Here is a 22,599-nt window from a genome sequence, read left to right as displayed (position 1 = left end):
TGATTGGAAGTGCTCGGGTTGTAGCCTGTCTGGCAAAGATCCCACGCCAAACATGAGGCCATAAAGGCCTTCCTCCGTGGCTGGCTTGTCAAGCCGTGCCACAGTACACTCCTGAGGAGAAGATGAAAAGGGGCTGAAAATTCACGTAAAAATCTCTAATGAAGGGGGACCAGGAAGATCTGTAAAATATGTAAATAAGGTTCAGGTAGAGAATTCAATTTATTATTGATCTACAACATCCAAGTTAAAGTCAAAGTCTTACAACAAGTAGAAGATGATGAAATACAAATATTTAGATAACATACACAAGTTTTATCATGGTTTACTATACTATTCAGAAGTAAATGTTCGCGTCCTTTTGATCCGCTGTGCAAAAGATACTGGACCGATTTCTTCAGAATTCAGTTTTTCTTAAATCAAATTTTATTGCCCAACATTACCGTAAACCCAGAAGTATTTGTCAACCTTTTATTTCGCAATTTCGTGAAATTGCAATTTTGCATATTTATGAAATAGCATAATAACACCCAATACCAGTAGTGGACCTCCCTAAGCAGACACCACTCTATTTAATACAACTTCTCTCTTAAGGACACTAGTTTTAGACCCAAATTGATTGTTTCCATTCAATTTGAGCTCTCTTATCAGGACACCTCTCTATTAAGGACAACACTTGTCACACCGAATGGTGTCCTTAATAGAGAGGTTCTACTAAACAACGAAGACAACAGATTTATGAATGGACTATACACAATCCCACCCACCAAGACCAGAACGTGGTAATACCAAATTACCGGTCTTACAACGACTCTGAGTTACCATGGTAATTTAGACTCAGTAATTAGATTTTCGTTTTTGCAGCCAAAACTCTTTCTACATAAAAGGCATTCAAATATTTCTGCCTTGATAGTGTCTTCAACTTATCAAGGAGCCTTATACATATACGAAGAATACTCGGTAGAAAGAGGACGAATTTTCTGTACGTTTTTATCCATACTCGATCCGTGATAAGTCCCAGATCTCAACCTCCCTAATATGAACTGTGTACAACTTGTCCAACATATCGCCCTATCTCAGGTTTGTAGCTACGAGGGGGGAGGTGCAAAAAGCCTCATGAAGTCACCAAAATGTGTTTTTGACCATGATTTTGGCCCATAAATTTCAAGCAGTGTCATATTTCACACCCAAAAACACTTCTGCTCCCCCCCCGCCAAACCAAAATGCTAGCTCCGCCCCTGAATACTCAAACAATAGAACTGAAGTTGAAACATACTCAACATGAAATAGAAAATATACTAAGTTTGGCGGACAAGTACATGAGAATATGGTCCCAGTTTGAGAAGTTCTTTTTTACAAGTTAAATGGTTTAGGAATTTATACCAATGGTGTCTCACCTAAATTATTGGCCAAAACCAATTTGGCAGATGAGATTTTGGGCAAAATCGCTTCTCCACGAGCAGTGTTTGGTGAGAGACAACCATTTCTATCAGTGAGGTATCCATTTCTATTATAAAACACACCAATTTACGCAAAAAAATGAGATTTTGACTGCTTTTCACCGCTTCCATATTTTGCACCAACGCAGGCCGTGGTTGCCTGATCATAACTGCTGCCGTCAAAATGAGGCACTGAGTGCGTTATACACTGTAAACTGTGGTTCATTGTAACCAAGGTGTTTTAGAATTATCATTGATCAACATCCCAGTGCTTCAAACCTAAAGCATTTAACGAATATATAAAGAGAATCCTGAATTCATTTTGACCAATAAGAAATAGTATTATACAACCTAGGTCAAGCCCATACAACCTAGGTCAAGCCGAAAACCTAGGTCAAGCCTATACAACCTAGGTCAAGCCCATACAACCTAGGTCAAGCCGAAAACCTAGGTCAAGCCTATACAACCTAGGTCAAGCCGAAAACCTAGATTAACCTATATGTAGATGTGTAATAATCAAAAATCCGAAAAAATACTTATTGGTTTGAAAAACTGGAAGCTATTTCATAATCCACTAAACTAAAAACCATGAAAGTTTTTATCTCTTTCATGAATTTTCGCCAATCATGAAAAAAGAGACGTGAATAGTAGGGGTAATTGACCCCTGAAGCCTTTTCTATGCCTCAACATGCTTAATTCTGTTCCTTAATGACATAAATTAATGCTTGATACTATACACCCAAATGTGTCATTTTCATGTGGCGACAAAAAATAAGAGACATACTTCAAATGCCCACTGAATTTTTGACTAATTTCGATGGCTTGCCACAACAAAATGTCCCCAAAGGCTTAATAGTGAAAAAAACATGTCCCCAAAAAAGGTTAAAAAATTACAAGGTGTAAGGGTGTCAATGTAATTGAAAGGCCTGGGAGAGAGATCAAGCGTGTTCATTTTCTCAGCCTCGTGATATTTGACATGCGCCCTAACTCTGAAATGTCTTGTTTTTCAGGCTTATCAGGACTGGCGTAAAGTTCACGGGTCAGAGCACCCCCTGCCTGGGATAAATATGACCGACTATCAGTTATTTTATCTTGGGTTTGCTCAGGTATGTTCCATTTTGTTCTTCTACAGTACAATTGATGTGCGATACCGAGATAAGATATGTTTGATATTAAGATAACCTCCTATGAAATTCAAATTTTGTACACATAATCCCCTCGGTCAGATGACCTTTGACACTTAATTTCAGTTCAATCTGACCCTTAATTTAGCCACCAGAGGGCCAAAACTTAAAACATAAAAAGTGCAGCAAATCTTCAATTTATGACAGTATTATCATCATATCCACCTCTCATACATGAATTGTTACACAAGTTTTTCCATTTGACCTACTGTTCGAGGTCACAGAGATTAAATGGCATAAGTTTGCCATTTGGCTTCAAAAACTTCATAAATTCAATATGCATTCATCATCACAGAGAGGAAAACTAATTATGATTGTTCCCAGTCTGGAGTCCAAAATCTGAATTTAGATAATAACATTAGATTCACAAAGAAATCTAGTACATGTAACTACTACATTTGTATTACAACACAAATTCACCTGGGGACAGAAATTCAAAAATAGCCCAACACAAACATGTTTTTGAGTGGCTGATCCAAAATCTCAATAACACATGAAACAAGCTCATTAAAACAAATTATAAAAAATTGTTTAAATGTTATTCTTAACTAAGCTGTGCTAAATGATTGTTGGAAGCTAATTAAGTAACATTGTGAAACGAGAATGATCAAGATACATCAAAATACATAAAAAAATAGATAGTTGCGCGAACTATCAAAAATGTCTGATTTCCATAACTGCTCTTATAGTCCCAGTGTTTGAGCTATGGTCATCCGATTTTCTCTGTAATATGTACAAAGGATATAGTAAATATAGTATAAATGTGTCTGCAATATTTAATAGGTACCAGCTCTGATACTATTTGCACAATTCCATATTTACATGTAGCTGTGGGCTCATTTTCATTGGCCCACCCCCAATCTGTCAGCTGAGCACCTTAGATTTGACCAAATATTCAAGGTCACAACAGTCAAATGATATTTGGCAAATCAGCCAGTATAAACTATGATAAAATAATCACGTTGAGTTCTTATATCGCGCTTTTCAATGTTTCCCTGTTCAAAGCACTTTTGGGGTACCATATGATTACCTGGTCTCCACAGAAATCAATCACGGATTTCAAGGAGCAACCAGAAGACTCTCACTTGAACTCGACCAGTAGGGGAACCAAACAGTGACTTAGCTGGGAGTCAAACCCACAACCTCTCGATCCAGAGACCGACTCTCTTCCACTGTGCTGCTTCTGCCCCATACCCATATATAGTATGTTTCTTTAGCAGAATGGTTATAACTTGTCTGCGAAAGATTGATCCGATGCTCACACACGGCCGTAGCCATTTCATTTGAGTTACTTACACATGAGCTAAATAAACTCAATCAGTCAATGAGAACCGAATTCATAACAGTTATCATTGATGACGAAGCCTGTGGTTGTTAACCATTGGTTACATTAGGAACCTCAGCTTTGATTCCGTCCCCAAGGCGCTACCAGAGACCTACAATGCTTGAATAGACACAATATATTGCAGAACCACGCATTTGAGGAGACATAAGAACTTTTTGCTGTAAGCATATAGACTTAAGTGCATTTATCATTTATTCAGCTTTGAAAGGTTCATGGTTATGTCTCCAGAAGAAAGGGTTGAACTACACCGAGAAAGAAACTGGTGTGATGTAACTGAATGTCACTACCTGGGAAGCTTTGGAAACAGGACTGGATTCAGTGTTGGTTTCCTGCACAGATCAATCCAAGATCCATCCCTCTTAGTCTTAGTCCATTCATCCAGTTCCTGCTCGTACTCTGCTCTTAGTCTCATTAGTCCCTGAGCCTCTTCTCTTGGGTCTCTCTCCCGTTGTTCAGCTGAGACATCCCTCTCGTACAGACGCCTGACAAACCTTGCCATGATCCTGGTCACCTGGAGGCTGTCTTCTGTACTCAGCTTGGACCCAGCCAACACATTGACATTATTATTCATGGGCATTGGTAGATTATCTCTCTCGAGACACTTTTCTAAATGTTCATACACCATCAGGACCATTTTCCCGAGGGACATGTCTGACTTCAGAAACAGTTCAACCAGATGCAAGAATACAGATTTCAATCTGTAGCTGGTTACTAACTCACTGACCGACTTAATATTGACATTGTTGTTTTTAATTTTGTAGCCACATACCATATCACCCTTGTTGATTTTAATTTTGAAGCCACACACCTCTGCCTTTCTCACACATTTTGCTGTGATGAAGACAGCCTTCACCCGTTTATCCAAAGCTTTGAGGTAATCCACCTCAATTGTTGGGTAGGAGTCCCGCCCAAGCTGATTAAGTTTGTCAGGTTTAATGTTTTGTGCTACCGTGCTGGTCCTGTATGGAATTTTAGGAACTATGTACTTTTTTGATTGTTTGCAGTCTATTCTCTTAAAAATCATCAATGCTGAACTCATTTTAGAATTATTCATGTCAACCTCAATGGCAGGCACCAAGTCTATTGATATTGGCAAGTCGGTAAACATTTCATCACTGTACAGCCAGATCCATGTCGTGCAGGTTTTACGATCAGGATGTCTCTGTGGTGGCGATAACACACAGAAGCTGCGATCACCATCACTTCGTGTGGCCTTTTTGTTTGATACGCAATCACTCCAATATTCCATGAGTCTGCTCCACACCCACATCCCATATGACCCAATGACCTTAGGTTCCTGAGAATTATCTATGAAAAAAAAATTCTTCATATTTTGATATCCTTCATGTTTATCATAATTTTCATAATCATGATAAATATGTCCCAACTTCACCAAAAAATCAAATTCATCAGGCATGCCATGCTTTGATGCCTCAAATGAACTTCCAACCCCAATAACCTTCACTTCCGTGATCTGTGGTAGTACCTCTTTTATAACTTGTTGCACCTTTTCTTTAACATATTTGACAAATTTTACATTATCGTGTCCTGTGATTGCCATTACAGACCCAATGTATGGTTGTTCTGAAATTTTGCACAAGTCAGGAATATTTGTAATATCAGAGCATTCTCCGGCAGTATGATCATCACTTTCGGTGTTACCAAGCTCAATTGCAGTAACTCCTGATGTCCAGCCTCGAAGGTATTTTGATGTCAAACTGCCTTCTTCACACTGATGCAAGTAGTCAGTCGGTGTCTTGTTTCGATAGTCCCTTGCATCCTTCCTAGGATCACTGTATTTCTCCATCAACAGGGCCACTACGTCCTCATTTCGATAGATCACAGCATAATGGAGACAGTTCCTGTCATCAACATCAGCCTGATATGGATCTAACCTATATTTTTCAATGAAAAATCCTATAAGATTGCAGTGTCCATTTATTGCAGCATGGTGCAAAACTGACTTCTGCGCTAAGTCTAATTCATGAACATCACAACCAGCTTCTAGAAGTTCATGTATTGTCTCTTCATTCCCAATCTCTACGGCGTAGTGGAGTGAACTCTTTCCAAAGTGATCTTTGTGATTAACCTCGACTCCATCACATGTTGTTAAATGTTGAATGTGTTCATGGCAGCCGAGTTGTCCGGCAACATGGAGTAAGGTCCTCCCGTATTTGCCACAAGCACGGTGGACTGATGAATTGCGGCACATAATCTTCAGCATACCAATATCGGTTTCCAGTAATAAAGAGTGTAATATCGAGAGTGCACCAGGGTCAGCTAAATCAGTTTTGTTCATTAGTTCATTTATGATTTGTATGTATCTACCTTCTACTGCCAGATGAATAGGTATCGCACCAAGGTTGTTCTTAAGATTCACATTAGCCCCCTTTAGTATGAGTCCCACAACTACTTGTAAATCCCCTCTTCTAGTTGCTTGATGCAAGGGTGTGACATTGTTAGTGTCTTTGGCATCAACATCAGCCCCAGCATCTATCAATATCTTGACAGTATCAGAATGACCTCCCCGTGCTGATGCAAGCAAGGGTGTGACATTGTAAGTGTTCTTGGCATCAACATCAGCCCCAGCATCTATCAATATCTTTACAGTATCAGAATCACCTCCCCGTGCTGATGCAAGCAAGGGTGTGACATTGTTAGTGTCCTTGGCATCAACATCAGCCCCAGCATCTATCAATATCTTTACAGTATCAGAATGACCTCCCCGTGCTGATATAAGCAAGGGTGTGTCATTGTCAGTGTCCTTTGCATTAACATCAGCCCCAGCATCTATCAATATCTTGACAGTATCAGAATGACCTCCCAGTGCTGATGCAAGCAAGGGTGTGACATTCTTAGTGTTCTTGGCATCAACATCAGCCCCAGCATCTATCAATATCTTGACAGTATCAGAATGACCTCCAGATGCTGATGCAAACAAGGGTGTGACATTCTTAGTGTTCTTGGCATTAACATCAGCCCCAGCATCTATCAATATCTTGACAGTATCAGAATGACCTCCAGATGCTGATGCAAGCAAGGGTGTGACATTCTTAGTGTTCTTGGCATTAACATCAGCCCCAGCATCTATCAATATCTTGACAGTATCAGAATGACCTCCAGATGCTGATGCAAACAAGGGTGTGACATTCTTAGTGTCCTTGGCATCAACATCAGCCCCAGCATCTATCAATATCTTGACAGTATCAGAATGACCTCCCCATGCTGATTTATGCAAGGGTGTGTCATTGTTAGTGGTCTTGGCATTAACATCAGCCCCAGCATCTATCAATATCTTGACAGTATCAGAATGACCTCCCAATGCTGATGCAAACAAGGGTGTCACATTGTTAGTGCCCTTTGCATCAACATCAGCCCCAGCATCTATCAATATCTTGCCAGTATCAGAATGACCTACCGATGCTGAATAATACAAGGGTGTGTCATTCTTAGTGGTCTTGGCATTAACATCTGCCCCAGCATCTATCAATATCTTGACAGTATCAGAATGACCTCCAGATGCTGATGCAAACAAGGGTGTGACATTGTTAATGTCCTTGGCATCAACATCAGCCCCAGCATCTATCAATATCTTGACAGTATCAGAATGACCTCCCCATGCTGATTTATGCAAGGGTGTGTCATTGTTAGTGGTCTTGGCATTAACATCAGCCCCAGCATCTATCAATATCTTGACAGTATCAGAATGACCTCCCAATGCTGATGCAAACAAGGGTGTCACATTGTTAGTGCCCTTTGCATCAACATCAGCCCCAGCATCTATCAATATCTTGCCAGTATCAGAATGACCTCCCCGTGCTGATACCAACAAGGGTGTGTCATTGTCAGTGTTCTTGGCATTAACATCAGCCCCAGCATCTATCAATATCTTGACAGTATCAGAATGACCTCCCCGTGCTGATGCAAACAAGGGTGTGTCATTGTCAGTGTTCTTGGCATTAACATCAGCCCCAGCATCTATCAATATCTTGACAGTATCAGAATGACCTACCGATGCTGAATAATGCAAGGGTGTGTCATTCTTAGTGGTCTTGGCATTAACATCTGCCCCAGCATCTATCAATATCTTGACAGTATCAGAATGACCTCCCAATGCTGATGCAAGCAAGGGTGTGACATTGTTAATGTCCTTGGCATCAACATCAGCCCCAGCATCTATCAATATCTTTACAGTATCAGAATGACCTTGAGATGCTGATGCAAGCAAGAGTATATCATTGTTAATGTCCTTGGCATTAACATCAGCCCCAGCATCTATCAATATCTTGACAGTATCTGGACGACCTTTCTCTGCTAATTCAAGAAAGGCTCTATTAACAGTCTCCAAATCAATTTTAACTCCATCTCCAGTTACCACAGCTTTATGTTTCCTGTGACCCTGTCCTGTTCCAGTTCCATCGACTTTGGCGTCATGACCCTCCTGCTTGTCTGCTCCAAGTCCACTCTGTCCTCGTTGATTTTTTTCCATGTTCGAAGCAAGCTTGTCGTTTCTATTCTCAAGTTTGCGCTTTCTGGAACCAGCTTCACTGTCTCCTGGGCTTTTCTTTTCATCTGCATGCCGTTTTAACCTGCAAGATGATGATATACTGCAAAGTTCCCAGGCGAAGATTGATGAAAGATTTGGCAATAAATGACCACTGGGGGGGGGGGGTAAAACTATGAAAAGAATAAGAGGGTCATTTATTCAAGGTTTCGGTTCAAAACTCTCAATATATCTGTAGGTTGTATTGGCAGTTTTCTCCTGTGCACAAATTATAACTGACATTATGAACTATATTCATTTGCTGGCGAAATCGATTATCTTAACCGGTTTGATCTTAATTCAAGTGCAGAAAGTTTCTCTGAACAAAATAAATCAATGAAATTGTTGAAATGCGACATAAGAAACAAAGACACTGCACACTCCTCAGTGTTCTTCCCCAGCATTAATAATTTCATAATTTTTAATAATTTCACTTTTGAAGCAAAAGGAATTCCCAAACTTTTACATCAACATGGGAAAATCTACTTAAGGATAGCAGTTTCAAGAGAAAATCATTTGGCTAAATTCACTCGTACCCATATTAGATTTGGTTTTAAAGGGACAATATAGGCAGCAGCTAGGTAGGCAAGATAGAGGTCTCTCACATCTCACAGAAATGATTCGCGCTTGTACGAGGAATATATTTAGTGCTGAATCTGACATGACCCAGGACCATTACTGTGTATATTTAATAGTCACCTGAAGATGACCAAATTAGCCCCTCTGCTCCTGCCTATAGTCCCCCTTTAACATTATCACTAAACGTTGTCTGTACAGAACCAATGCTTACAGTAATCCCTGGGCTACTTACAGCTTTGCCTAAACACTCCCCTTTAAGATATTTTGACCCAAAACAACTTGAAACTTGATCAAGTTGGTACCAGGTGAAACGAAAAAAAATAACCTACTTCTGTATCCATAAACTCCTATAATATCGACAAAACATTGGACAAATTGCGGCCAAATGGAGCTGATATCAGTATTTTTTGTTTTCCGTTTGTTTTATCTTATTAATACCAGCATTTCTGATCGTTCAAAGGCCATTAACATATTTCATCACTAAGGCACCCCAGCAGGTTCAATAAGGTGTCGTTTATACAAAAGCCCAGAAAGCTAACTCCAGAATTGTAATTCAATATTCGAAAATCAAGATTTGAAATACCAAATTATAAATTCCTAGTTTGATCACATCATCATGTCTCACCCTTCAGATCAAAGCGGACCAGTCAGGTCATGTTTTCAAAAACTGATATTAGTGATAAAAAGTTATTGTGACAAAAGGATTTTTATATATTCAAGTCGGGTCACTTAACCAATCTGGATAGACACATATGTGTCATGGTTTTGGCAGAGTGTGTTTATCCCTGTGATCATGTCAGACCATTGAACCTCTGTCACATGGTGTCACAGACATGACAGACTTGAGATTGTGTAAAAATTGCCACGAGTTCTAACTGTGATATTAGACAGTCTGGTCTGCTGCATTAAAGGAACCCTGTAGCGCAACGCTTATAAAAATGAGGAGTTTTGAACGGCCCAGTTAAAACCTAAGGCTGGAATAAGCTTCCGTTCATAAATATCAGCAGTTTCAAGTTCCCCTCTGCTAGTTGTTTATGTGAGCTGGACATCAGGGTAACGTTGTATAACGTTGCATAACATTACTGACTCCAGTCAATGAAGTGCATAAGAGGTAATCACTAATTTAGTTATTTTTACTATGTTCAGCTAGTTTTAATACAGACTTAAGTCACGACTGGATCTCTTTAAGGGCTCTCTTGCAAGGCAATGCTGTCAACTGACCAACCTCAACCCAATATGGTCACCAGACTGCGATTGCAAATTTAGGGAATATTAAGCCTCACGAAGGATACAGACAAAAACATGTAATAACCTTTGACTATCCATTTGAGCTCCATCATATATGGGGGAGTTTCGGTCCACATTGGCACATATCTTGATGGGTGTGATACATAATTGGGTTGTCTGTCTTTTATTTGCTTTGTGAAGTGGTTTTTGCTGTGATCTTACCACAATACTTCAAGGGTAAAATAAGTGCTCACTGTCAACAAGGTTATGAATCAACCTGTGAAAACGTGACAGTGACAAATACGAACGCTGAGAAAAATAACAAAGTCATCATAGTTGCACTTTGTGCCTTCACTGTCAAAGATATGACCTTTAAGGACAAAGGCACTGTCTGTGGTTATTGCCAAATCAGTTGTCTCTGCAGATTGTGTTAATGAGATACTTGACATCTGTGGCCAGGTTTGGGCATGATCCGGAGATAATAAATAATTGACTATCAGGTGGTGGGGAAGGGGGGGGGGGCCCTCTTGAACTTTTACATTCTTAGTGGAAACAGCACCTTTCAAATTTGATTTCACTTACTTACTCAGTACTTACTTACTTATAGATGTTAATATTCTACCATCTAATAAAAGTGGTGACTAAATAATGATGAAAATTCTGATATTTGACCATTTGGCAACGTTCTTGTCCTAATTTATGCGCGGAAATATGGACAACTGCTCAGTTGTATGACGAATGCAGACACGTTGCTGTTGGATGGGTATTTGCAACCGTCGTGTTTGATTCCCTTAACGCACCACATGAGATAAACATGATTAAGTCGTTTGCTATGATTTGTTTATAGCTTCATGAAATCTATACAATAAAAGGAGAAAGTGGTGAGGTTTGTCCGGAGTGTTCTCGAAATTGGGAGGGAAGAGGTTGTTTTTCGTAGTAGGAAGTCATCTATGGTTATATGTGGAATGTTGTTTTAATTATATGTAAACTTGGAATTGCTTGGAAGACGAATTTGACCAGGAAATCCGAGCCAAGATGTATACATCAATACATTGAATTTCGTCAGTGGTATTGGGGACTTCCAAAATTGGCATGCATTACAGGAAACAAATCCCCTCAATAACCCGTCCACAGAACGGGTACTATGCTAGTACTCAATATGAACAAATACGAATTATTCAAAATACTGCCGTCATATGTATTGTGATATTTCAAATACGTACACTTGTGATAAGATGATTTAATCTGTAAAATACTGTCATTATTTGCCTTTACTGAAATAGTTCTTATGATTGCTCAAATCAAATTGGGTCATGGGGTTGTATACATTAATGCAAATTATAAATGATAGCAAGTTGTAAAACACAGTTAAGCTGAGAATGGCATGAACAAGGTGAAGAAAGTAATGACTTCCTCCTCAAACTGACCTCGAGGAATAAAATTAGTAGCTGAATGAATAAGTAACTACACCTTTTTCAACAACATTACGAACATTAGAATTGTTTATTGTTGTCAAAGACTATATACTTCTTATAGAGACTCTGTTTTTGTTAAGCGCCTTTGAACGGCCCAATATAGGACTGATAAGGGCGCTATATAAATGTGATACATAGATAGATAGATAGATAGAACTACTGCTTGTCAAAATGAAATTCTAAATTCCCAGAAAAAAATCAATTGTTCTACTAAAAGCGCTAAATAAAAGAGCAGAGGTGTTTAGAACAAATTGAAATTGTTTCTTTTTCTGCTGAAGAGGGTCAAGAATATAAAGGGAACAATTGAACAAAGAAGTATAGAAACACTTGAAGTGGGACAAAATTACTCGGGAATGGGGGGTTAACTGCCAAATATTGCCAAAGGTTCAGTGGGATAATTTCTTGACCTAATGCTTGAGGCATTTAACTCGGAAAAACCCAGACTTAAAAAATCAGACTTGGGCAACGATTAAGCGTGTGTTTGATAGGAAAAGGAGCCCGAAATTAATGCGTGCGTTATTTGAATCCCTTGTCAGGTCAAAATTGGAATATAATTCCGTTTCTTGGGATCATATCACGAGGGAAAACTTGGTCAAGCTAGAAAGGGTTCAACGCAGAGCCACAAGGCATATGTTAGGTGGAGAACTAAGTTACAAAGAGAGGCTCTCTGTTATGTCTATGTTACCTTTGTCTTACAGGCGGGAGATGGCTGACCTCAATTTTGTGCACAATTGCTTTATCGGTAAAATCGATTTGGACACTTCAAAATATATATCTTTTAGAGAAAGGAGGGGTGACCCACTTCTTATACGTGGTGCTAGATGTAGAACGGAGACATATTGCCGGTCGTTTTTTAATCGTGTGGAGGGCACGTGGAATGCCCTGCCTATGAGTGTGCCTTTTATGAAAGCCAGCTGATGGAGCGTTTTGACCCGGACAACGCGTGCTCATGGGTTGGGCGTTGCAGGTGTCCTTTTTGCCGCTATTAAAAGAATGCTTTTACATGTTTTATTAAAATTATTATACTCTTTTAGGGGTCCCGTGAATGGGTCTTAATTGACCCTTTGGCGCTCCCTTTTGGGCACCTAGTTTTACTGTTATTTCGACCATATGTTTTATTTGTATTTTCATCACTGTTGTTTTACTATGTATATAATTTTATGTTGGTTCTCAATAAAGTTGTTGAAATTGAAATTGAAATTGAAATTGGAAAAACCCAGACCAGTTATCTATATCCCAAAGACAGGCCATTATCAATTTACAAAATGAAATTGTCCAGGGACCATGTGCTCACCTCAGGTAATGTTAGTGGGTGTATTCTGCAGTGGATATGGGGAAACAGTTTTGGTCATTAAAGTCAATTTTGCAATCATAGAGGAAGTGGTGTGGTAGTGCAGCTTTTATGGAGAATTTAAAGATTTTATTGAATTTTCAAGATTGCCACCTAACGGCCATATCCACATATTGTTCATGAGATTCAGGGTTATTGTAGAGTGTACATGAACATGTCACATGGAAATTAGTTGACATCTGTTCAACAGTTAAAGAGTAATAGGACTTGGTTGAATTTTCAAGATTGCGGCCTGGAGGCCATATTTGTCATCAGATTTAACTGAAAATTGAGGATATTGTAAAGACAAGATACACAATCACCTGAAATTTGGTTGCAATCCGAAAGTGGGTTTCAGAGAAATAGGACTTTGTTTAATTTTCAAGATGGCCTCCTTGCGGCCATATTGGTTATTATATTGACTGAAATTCAAAGATGCTGTAGAGAGTACATACATATAAAATTACATGACATTTAGTTCCAATCCGATCATTTGTTTCAGAGTAAACGACATTGTTAAATTTTCAAGATGGCTGCCTGGTGGCCATATTTGATGTCCGAGCATGACAAATTTTTGGGTCACTAGATACATATCCACACATGTTTAAAACCTACTAGCTCAAATAGAAATGAAACATGCAACCAAACGGTGATTAAGCGAACTTTGATCTCTGCGACCTTGAAAAGTAGGTCAAATCGAAAACCTGTACAATATGTGACGTATCCTTGCTAGCAGTACCTACAAAATATTTCAATTCTTAGAACCTTTGGAGTATGGGATTAAGATCAGTGTTTTGGGGAGGGGGGGGGGCTTAAAAGTGTGAAAAGAAAAAGAGGGTCATTTATTCAAGGTTACTGTTCAAAACTCTCAATATATCTGTGGGTTGTATTGGCAGTTTTTTACTGTGCACAGGTTATAACTGACATTATGAACCATATTCATTTGCTGGCGAAATCAATTATCTTAACCGGGTTTGATCTTCACAAATTAATCAATGAAATTGTTGAAATGCGACATAAGAAACAAAGACACTGCACACTCCTCAGTGTTCTTCCCCACCATTAATAATTTCATAATATGATTTCACTTTTGAAGCAAAAGGAATTCCCAAACTTTTACATCAACATGGGAAATCTACTTAAGGATAGCAGTTTCAAGAGAAAATCATTTGGCTAAATTCACTCGTACCCATATTAGATTTGGTTTTAAAGGGACAATATAGGCAGCAGCTAGGTAGGCAAGATAGGGGTCTCTCATATCTCACAGAAATGATTCGCGCTTGTACGAGGAATACATTTAGTGCTGAATCTGACATGACCCAGGACCAATACTGTGTATATTTAATAGTCACCTGAAGATGACCAAATTATCCCCTCTGCTCCTGCCTATAGTCCCCCTTTAACGTTATCACTAAACGTTGTCTGTACAGTACCTGGGCTACTTACAGCTTTGCCTAAACACGCCCTTTAAGATATTTTGACCCAAAACAACAACTTGAAACTTGATCAAGTTGGTACCAGGTGACACGAAAAAAACAACCTACTTCTGGTATCGCATGAATTCCTATAATATCGATAAAAAATTGGACCAATTTTTTGTTTTCAATTTGTTTTATCTTATATCTGCATTTCTGATCGTGCAAAGGCCAGTGACATATTTCCAGACTTAGGTACCCCAGCAGGTTCAATAAGGTGTCGTTTATACTAAAGCCCAGAAAGCATACTCCAGATTTGTAGTTCGAGATTCAAAATCAAGATTTGAAATAACAAACTTCAAAATTCCTGGTTTGATCACATCACCATGTCTTACCCTTCAGATCAATGCAGACCAGTCAGATCATGTTTCGAAAAACTGATAAAAAATTATTGTGACAAAAGGTTATTTTCATATATTCAAGTCTAGTCTGAAACACTTGAAGTGGGGAAAAATTACTCAAAGAAGTATAGAAACACTTGAAGTGGGACAGAATTACTCGGTAATGGGGGGTTAACTGCCAAATATTGCCAAAGGTTCAGTGGGATAATTTCTTGACCTAATGCTTGAGGCATTTAACTCGGAAAAACCCAGACCACTTATCTATATCCCAAAGACAGGCCATAATCAATTTACAAAATGAAATTGTCCAGGGACCATGTGCTCACCTCAGGTAATGTTAGTGGGTGTATTCTGCAGTGGATATGGGGAAACAGTTTTGGTCATTAAAGTCAATTTTGCAATCATAGAGGAAGTGGTGTGGTAGTGCAGCTTTTATGGAGAATTTAAAAATTTTATCGAATTTTCAAGATTGCCACCTAACGGCCATATGCACATATTGTTCATGAGATTCAGGGTTATTGTAGAGTGTACATGAACATGTCACATGGAAATTAGTTGCATCTGTTCAACAGTTAAAGAGTAATAGGACTTGGTTGAATTTTCAAGATGGCAGCCTGGAGGCCATATTTGTCTTCAGATTTAACTGAAAATTGAGGATATTGTAAAGCGAACTAAGATACACATTCACCTGAAATTTGGTTGCAATCCGAATATGAGTTTTAGAGAAATAGGACTTTGTTTAATTTTGAAGATGGCCTCCTGGCGGCCATATTGGTTATCATATTGACTGAAATTCAGGGATGCTGTAGAGAGTACATACATATAAAATTACATGACATTTAGTTCCAATCCGATCATTAGTTTCAGAGTAAAAGGACATTGTTAAATTTTCAAGATGGCTGCCTGGTGGCCATATTTGATGTCCGAGCGGGACAAATTTTTGGGGTAGAATAGAGGGTTACTAGATACATATCCACACATGTTTAAAACCTTCTAGCTCAAATAGAAATGAAACATGCCACCAAACGGTGATTAAGCGAATTTTTATCTCTACGACCTTGAAAAGTAGGTCAAATCGAAAACCTGTACAATATGTGACGTATCCTTGCTAGCAGTACCTACAAAAATATTTCAATTCTTAGAACCCTTGCAGTATGGGATTAAGATGAACTGACATTTTGATCAGTGTTTTGGGGAGGGGGGGGGGGGGCTTAAAACTGTGAAAAGAAAAAGAGGGTCATTTATTCAAGGTTACTGTTCAAAACTCTCAATATATCTGTGGGTTGTATTGGCAGTTTTTTACTGTGCACAGGTTATAACTGACATTATGAACCATATTCATTTGCTGGCGAAATCAATTATCTTAACCGGGTTTGATCTTCACAAATTAATCAATGAAATTGTTGAAATGCGACATAAGAAACAAAGACACTGCACACTCCTCAGTGTTCTTCCCCACATTAATAATTTCATAATATGATTGCACTTTTGAAGCAAAAGGAATTCCCAAACTTTTACATCAACATGGGAAAATCAACTTAAGGACAGCAGTTTCAAGAGGAAATCATTTGGCTAAATTCACTTGTACCCATATTAGATTTGGCTTTAAAGGGACAATATAGGCAGCAGCTAGGTAGGCAAGATAAAGTTACATTAAGTCGCCAATAGAGGTCTCTCATATCTCACAGAAATCATTCGCGCTTGTACGAGGAATACATTTAGTGCTGAATCTGACATGACCCAGGACCAATACTGTGTATATTTAATAGTCACCTGAAAATTACCAAATTATCCCCTCGGCTCCTGCCTATCGTCCCCCTTTAACGTTATCACTAAACGTTGTCTGTACAGTACCTGGGCTACTTACAGCTTTGCCTAAACACTCCCTTTAAGATATTTTGACCCAAAACAACAACTTGAAACTTGATCAAGTTGGTACCAGGTGACACGAAAAAAACAACCTACTTCTGGTATCGCATGAATTCCTATAATATCGATAAAAAATTGGACTAATTTTTTGTTTTCAATTTGTTTTATCTTATATCTGCATTTCTGATCGTGCAAAGGCCAGTGACATATTTCCAGACTTAGGTACCCCAGCAGGTTCAATAAGGTGTCGTTTATACTAAAGCCCAGAAAGCATACTCCAGATTTGTAGTTCGAGATTCAAAATCAAGATTTGAAATAACAAACTTCAAAATTCCTGGTTTGATCACATCATCATGTCTTACCCTTCAGATCAATGCGGACCAGTCAGATCATGTTTCGAAAAACTGATAAAAAATTATTGTGATAAAAGGTTATTTTCATATATTCAAGTCTAGTCTAAAACACTTGAAGTGGGGAAAAATTACTCAAAGAAGTATAGAAACACTTGAAGTGGGACAGAATTACTCGGTAATGGGGGGGTTAACTGCCAAATATTGCCAAAGGTTCAGTGGGATAATTTCTTGACCTAATGCTTGAGGCATTTAACTCGGAAAAACCCAGACCACTTATCAATATCCCAAAGACAGGCCATAATCAATTTAAAAAATGAAATTGTCCAGGGACCATGTGCTCACCTCAGGTAATGTTAGTGGGTGTATTCTGCAGTGGATATGGGGAGAACAGTTTTGGTCATTAAAGTCAATTTTGCAATCTTAGAGGAAGTGGTGTGGTAGTGCAGCTTTTATGGAGAATTAAAAAATTTTATTGAATTTTCAAGATTGCCACCTAACGGCCATATTCACATAATGTTCATGAGATTCAGGGTTATTGTAGAGTGTACATGAACATGTCACATGGAAATTTGTTGACATCTGTTCAACAGTTAAAGAGTAAAAGGACTTGGTTGAATTTTCAAGATGGCAGCCTGGAGGCCATATACTTATTATTGTTCATGAGATTCAGGGTTATTGTAGAGTGTACATGAACATGTCACATGGAAATTAGTTAACACCTGTTCAACAGTTAAAGAGTAATAGGACTTGGTTGAATTTTCAAGATGGCAGCCTGGAGGCTATATTTGTCATCAGATTTAACTGAAAATTAAGGATATTGTAAAGAGAACTAAGATACACAATCACCTGAAATTTGGTTGCATTCCGAATATGAGTTTCAAAGAAATAGGACTTTGTTTAATTTTGAAGATGGCCTCCTGGCGGCCATATTGGTTATCATATTGACTGAAATTCAGGGATGCTGTAGAGAGTACATACATATAAAATTACATGAAATTTGGTTCCAATCAGATCATTAGTTTCAGAGTAGAAGGACATTGTTTACTTTTCAAGATGGCTGCCTGGTGGCCATATTTGATGTCGAGACAAGACCACTAATGAATACTCATAGGTTGGAGGATCCAGACCTATCAATTAGACGAGTGCATGTTTTTAACTCTCAAGTACATATTTGGAGAGGCATTGAAAAAATATTTGTTGTGGTAAGTCTACAGATATAAAGAAATTATTTGATGAAAAAATTAATTTCGAATTTTGCTAATTTGGTAATAGGGGGCGTGCTTTGAGATTTTTCTGCCAGTTGGCTGAAAAGAGTGGAAATATCAATGTCGGTCTAATTTGTCGATTATCAAAAAATTTCTGTGGTCAACTACCAGTTTATTTTTCACCATTTACTTGCCCCACTGTCCTGAATATCATATCAAAATTTCAAATTCACAACCATATACGCAGTATTTGATGCGTCGCGGTCAAACATTGACAATTTAACTGCTGAAAGGCTTAAAAAATCAATTGTGGTCTTGTCTCTGTCCGAGCATGACAAATTTTAGATGGTAGATTTACAAATATACATATTGCGATTTGTGATCTGGTATATTTTATTATACAAAATGAAAAATATACCTGGTAAAGTATTTACTCAACTGGTCCTTTAAAAATGGAAAGTAATCTGTGAGATATCAGTGAATTTTGATTTTGACAAAGCACTTTATAACTTGATTTTAAGAACTATTGGGCTCATTGGTTGATGGGTAATTTTTAAACTGGTTCTTTCGAAATGGAAAAATATCCCTAGTATATAAGTACATTATTTATTTTGAGAAAGCATTCAACTCGATTGGTGGGGAATTTTTCCAATTAGTCGTTTAGAAATGGAAAACAAATCTGTGAGATGTCTGTAATCATTTATTTTGAGAAACTATTTGGCTTGGTTGATTGGTAATTTTTGCAACTGGTCCTTTAGAAATGGCAAAATATCCCCAGTATGTAGTACAATTTTTATTTTGAGAAGGCATTTAACTTGATCGGTGGGGAATTTTTGCAACTCAGCCCATAGAAATTAAGAAATATCCAAGAGATATTAGTTGATATTGATTTTGGAAGAGTATCTAACTGAATTGGTTGGGAATTTTTGCAACTGATCCTTTAGAAATGGCAAAAAATCTGTGAGATATTTGTAAACTTTGACTATGACAAAGCAGTTAACTTGATTTTGAGACCTATTTGGCTTGGTTGATTGGTAATTTCTGCAACTTGTCCTTTAGAAGTGGAAAAATATCCCTAGTTTATCAGTACAATTTTTATTTTGAGGAAGCATTTAACTCGATTGGTTGGGAATTTTTCCAATCGATCCTTTAGAAATGGTAAGAAATCAGTGATATTGATTTTGAGAAACTATTTGGCTCGTTAGGTTGGTTATTTGTGCAACTTGTCCTTGAAAAAAGGGATATTTGTTTTTCCTTGAGAAAAGTGATTAAAACGTTTTATTAGGCGTGAGTGGTGGTGTGTAGCGAGAGTTGCACGACACCCTGGCTGATGGAATTTTGGGGGGGGGGGCTACAAACCCTAGTGCAAGGGCCGGGGTCATGTGCTTAGCATCGTGGTCACAACAGTTGAGCATCAACCTTGTGATCAGGCGGCGGTCCCGTCTTCGATACCTGGCCGGAGCCATTTTGTAACTCTCAACTGACCTGAAAAGTCCTTGTGTGCGCTAGATTGTGGCTGCCCTTGGTTCTCCAGAAAGGTCTCTGGACAGGCTAGATGATAATGTGTGCGATTTTAGAGCAGTTTCATACAGTAAACAGTACAGTGACAAGCAATATATAAAACTCTCTATCAAAAACTCACTATTCTCATGTCTTGGTGTTGAGCAGTTTTTTCAGTCCAATGCCTGTTGAAGTACAATCCATGAGGTCATTACGAGTGAGTACGTGCGAGGGTCCTCATGGGAACTGCATAGATGACCTGGCAGGGTTGAGCTCGACTCAGCTCAAACTTACTGAAAAATGAAGAAAAAAATTATTTATTGAGTAGCATGGAACCTCAGAAAACTGTAGAACTTAAATATTTCACAGCATTAATTTTTGGCGAATGAAGCATGATAGAAATAACTAGGCTGCAGAGTTGCAAGTAGGGGATACAGCTCAAACTGCTGACTGGTCCTTGTGACTGCTGGAATCCCTAGTGATGGTACACTAGAGAAAGGCCCCGGTCCTGTGCTTACCTCCTCTCTTCTTGTGGTGTTGAGCAGATTTTCAGTCCTGCAGTGCCTGTTGATTCAGAGCCACGATGTCTTAATGAGTAAATGTGCGTTAGGGTCCTCTCAAGGAGTGTTAGTCTAAGTGTCGATGATCTGGCAGATTGAGAAAAAATTGTGTATTGAGTTGCGTGATGAATAATAATGGAACCTCAGACAACTGTAGAACTTAAATATTTTCACAGCGTTAATTTTTGGCGAATGGAGCATGATAGAATACCTAGGCTCAGCAACACAAGAGTGGCAAGTTTTGGATGCAGCTTAAAGTGCTGACTGGTCCCTGTGACTGCTGGATTCCCTAGTGATGGTACACTAGTGCAAGGCCCCGGGTCATGTGCTTACCTCCTCTCTTCTTATGGTGTTGACCAGATTTTCAGTCCTGCAGTGCCTGGTGATTCAGAGCCACGAGGTCTTAATGAGTAAGTGTGCGTGAGGGTCCTCTCAAGGAGTGTTAGCCTGAGTGTGGATGATCTGGCGGGTTGAGAAAAAAATTGTGTATTGAGTTGCGTGATGAATAATAATGGAACCTCACACAACTGTAGAACTTAAATATTTCCACAGCATTGCTTTTTGGCGAATGGAGCATGATAGAATACCTAGGCTCAGCAACACAAGAGTGGCAAATTTTGGATGCAGCTTAAAGTGATGACTGGTCCCTGTGACTGCTGGAATCCCTAGTGGTGGTACACTAGTGCAAGGCCCCGGGTCATGTGCTTACCTCCTCTCTTCTTATGGTGTTGAGCAGATTTTCAGTCCTGCAGTGCCTGTTGATTCAGAGCCACGATGTCTTCATGAGTAAGTGTGCGTGAGGGTCCTCTCAAGGAGTGTTAGCCTAAGTGTGGATGATCTGGCGGGTTGAGAAAAAAATTGTGTATTGAGTTGCGTGATAAATAACAATGGAACCTCACACAACTGTAGAACTTAAATATTTCCATAGCATTGCTTTTTGGCGAATGGAGAATGATAGAATACCTTGGCTCAGCAACACAAGAGCAGCAAATTTTGGATGCAGCTTAAAGTGATGACTGGTCCCTGTGACTGCTGGAACCCCTAGCGGTGGTACATAGTACAAGGCCCCGGGTCATGTGCTTACCTCCTCCTTTCTTATGGTGTTGAGCAGATTTTCAGTCCTGCAGTGCCTGTTGATTCAGAGCCATGAGGTCTTTATGAGTGAGTGTGCGTGAGGGTCCTCTCAAGGAGTGTTAGCCTAAATGTCGATGATCTGGCGGGTTGAGCTCGACTGAACTCAAACTTGCTGAAAAATAAAGAAAAATTTCGTAAACATACACAATGTAAACCATGATGAAAACCTCTTTAGTTTAAGATTATAGCCGTCAAGGACATGACCCATTCCTGACAACCTAAAAGTCTTTGAATTTCAAGATGGCCACTATAAATAGTTCCAAAATTTCCAAATTATCTACTTACTTTAGACTAGGTGACTCCAAAAAGTAGCTGTTGGCAAGGAAAGTTCCGAATATTCTTTAATTTTCAAGTTGTTCGCTGTAATAGACATACTGATTGTAATTGGGAATATCGTCGAGATCTTCCAGTAGCTGCCTCTCCCAAAGTGCCCCGGACAACATGACACATGCCCTATATAGCCAAGCCATTAAAAAGATCGATATTTTATCAGATTCAACCAAGTTCATGTTTGGATATGCTTGATATGTCATCAGCCCTAATTAGGCATAACTGTGAAGATTTATCTATCCAGGTGTATGAAAGTTTTTGACTTGTTAGCTCTGGTTTATAAGGAAACTTACTCTCACAAGCGTTCTGCTTTCACTGAACCTCTGGTCACACGATCTTCTCGGGAAGTTGTTTTCCTCTCTAGAAGGCATTGAATTTTCTTGAAAAGTCCTGGCCTGTATCCCCCTTAAAGTGGAGAAAAGATTGTCCAAAGAAATCAAGGAAGAAGTCATTTGAAGGAGAAGCTTATTTGCTGTTCTACATGGTTTAAGTGGTCTCTTAACACCTATAGAAATAGTGACATTGCTCAGGAAAGTCATCTAGTCATTTTTCAAAAAAAACCTTTTCCACTTTTCCCTTTTTCTCCCTTTCCCCAAATCAACAAGGTATCAGAGAACAATCTGTTTAAACTTTACACAAGTTTAATCTGGTGAACACAATGGCCCATGGTCATTTCATCTGTTCATGGTTTGTTTTGTGTTGCAGGTTTGGTG

General features: G+C 38.8%; 1 protein-coding gene and 1 long non-coding RNA gene across 2 annotated transcripts; both read right to left on the bottom strand.

Annotated features, from left to right (window-relative positions):
• Positions 1-213: 213 nt before the first annotated feature.
• Positions 214-20,810, bottom strand: LOC135497183 (serine/threonine-protein phosphatase 6 regulatory ankyrin repeat subunit A-like). Its single transcript, XM_064786930.1, has 5 exons — positions 20,756-20,810; positions 20,381-20,509; positions 20,005-20,155; positions 7,281-8,554; positions 214-7,190 (listed from the first exon to the last, which is right to left on the bottom strand). Exons 4-5 carry the CDS (start codon positions 8,452-8,454, stop codon positions 4,249-4,251), a joined length of 4,116 nt encoding a protein of 1,371 aa, XP_064643000.1. The 5' UTR covers positions 8,455-8,554; positions 20,005-20,155; positions 20,381-20,509; positions 20,756-20,810; the 3' UTR covers positions 214-4,248.
• Positions 20,811-21,968, bottom strand: LOC135496618 (uncharacterized). Its single transcript, XR_010448700.1, has 4 exons — positions 21,842-21,968; positions 21,507-21,668; positions 21,132-21,260; positions 20,811-20,884 (listed from the first exon to the last, which is right to left on the bottom strand). It is a non-coding gene; the product is annotated as an uncharacterized LOC135496618 (long non-coding RNA).
• Between the last annotated feature and the right edge of the window lie 631 nt (positions 21,969-22,599).

This window comes from Lineus longissimus, chromosome 12, assembly GCF_910592395.1.
Source record: "Lineus longissimus chromosome 12, tnLinLong1.2, whole genome shotgun sequence".
Classification (NCBI taxonomy): domain Eukaryota; kingdom Metazoa; phylum Nemertea; class Pilidiophora; order Heteronemertea; family Lineidae; genus Lineus; species Lineus longissimus.
Note: the sequence above shows the minus strand (reverse complement) of the source record. Positions and strands in the feature narration are given on the sequence as shown.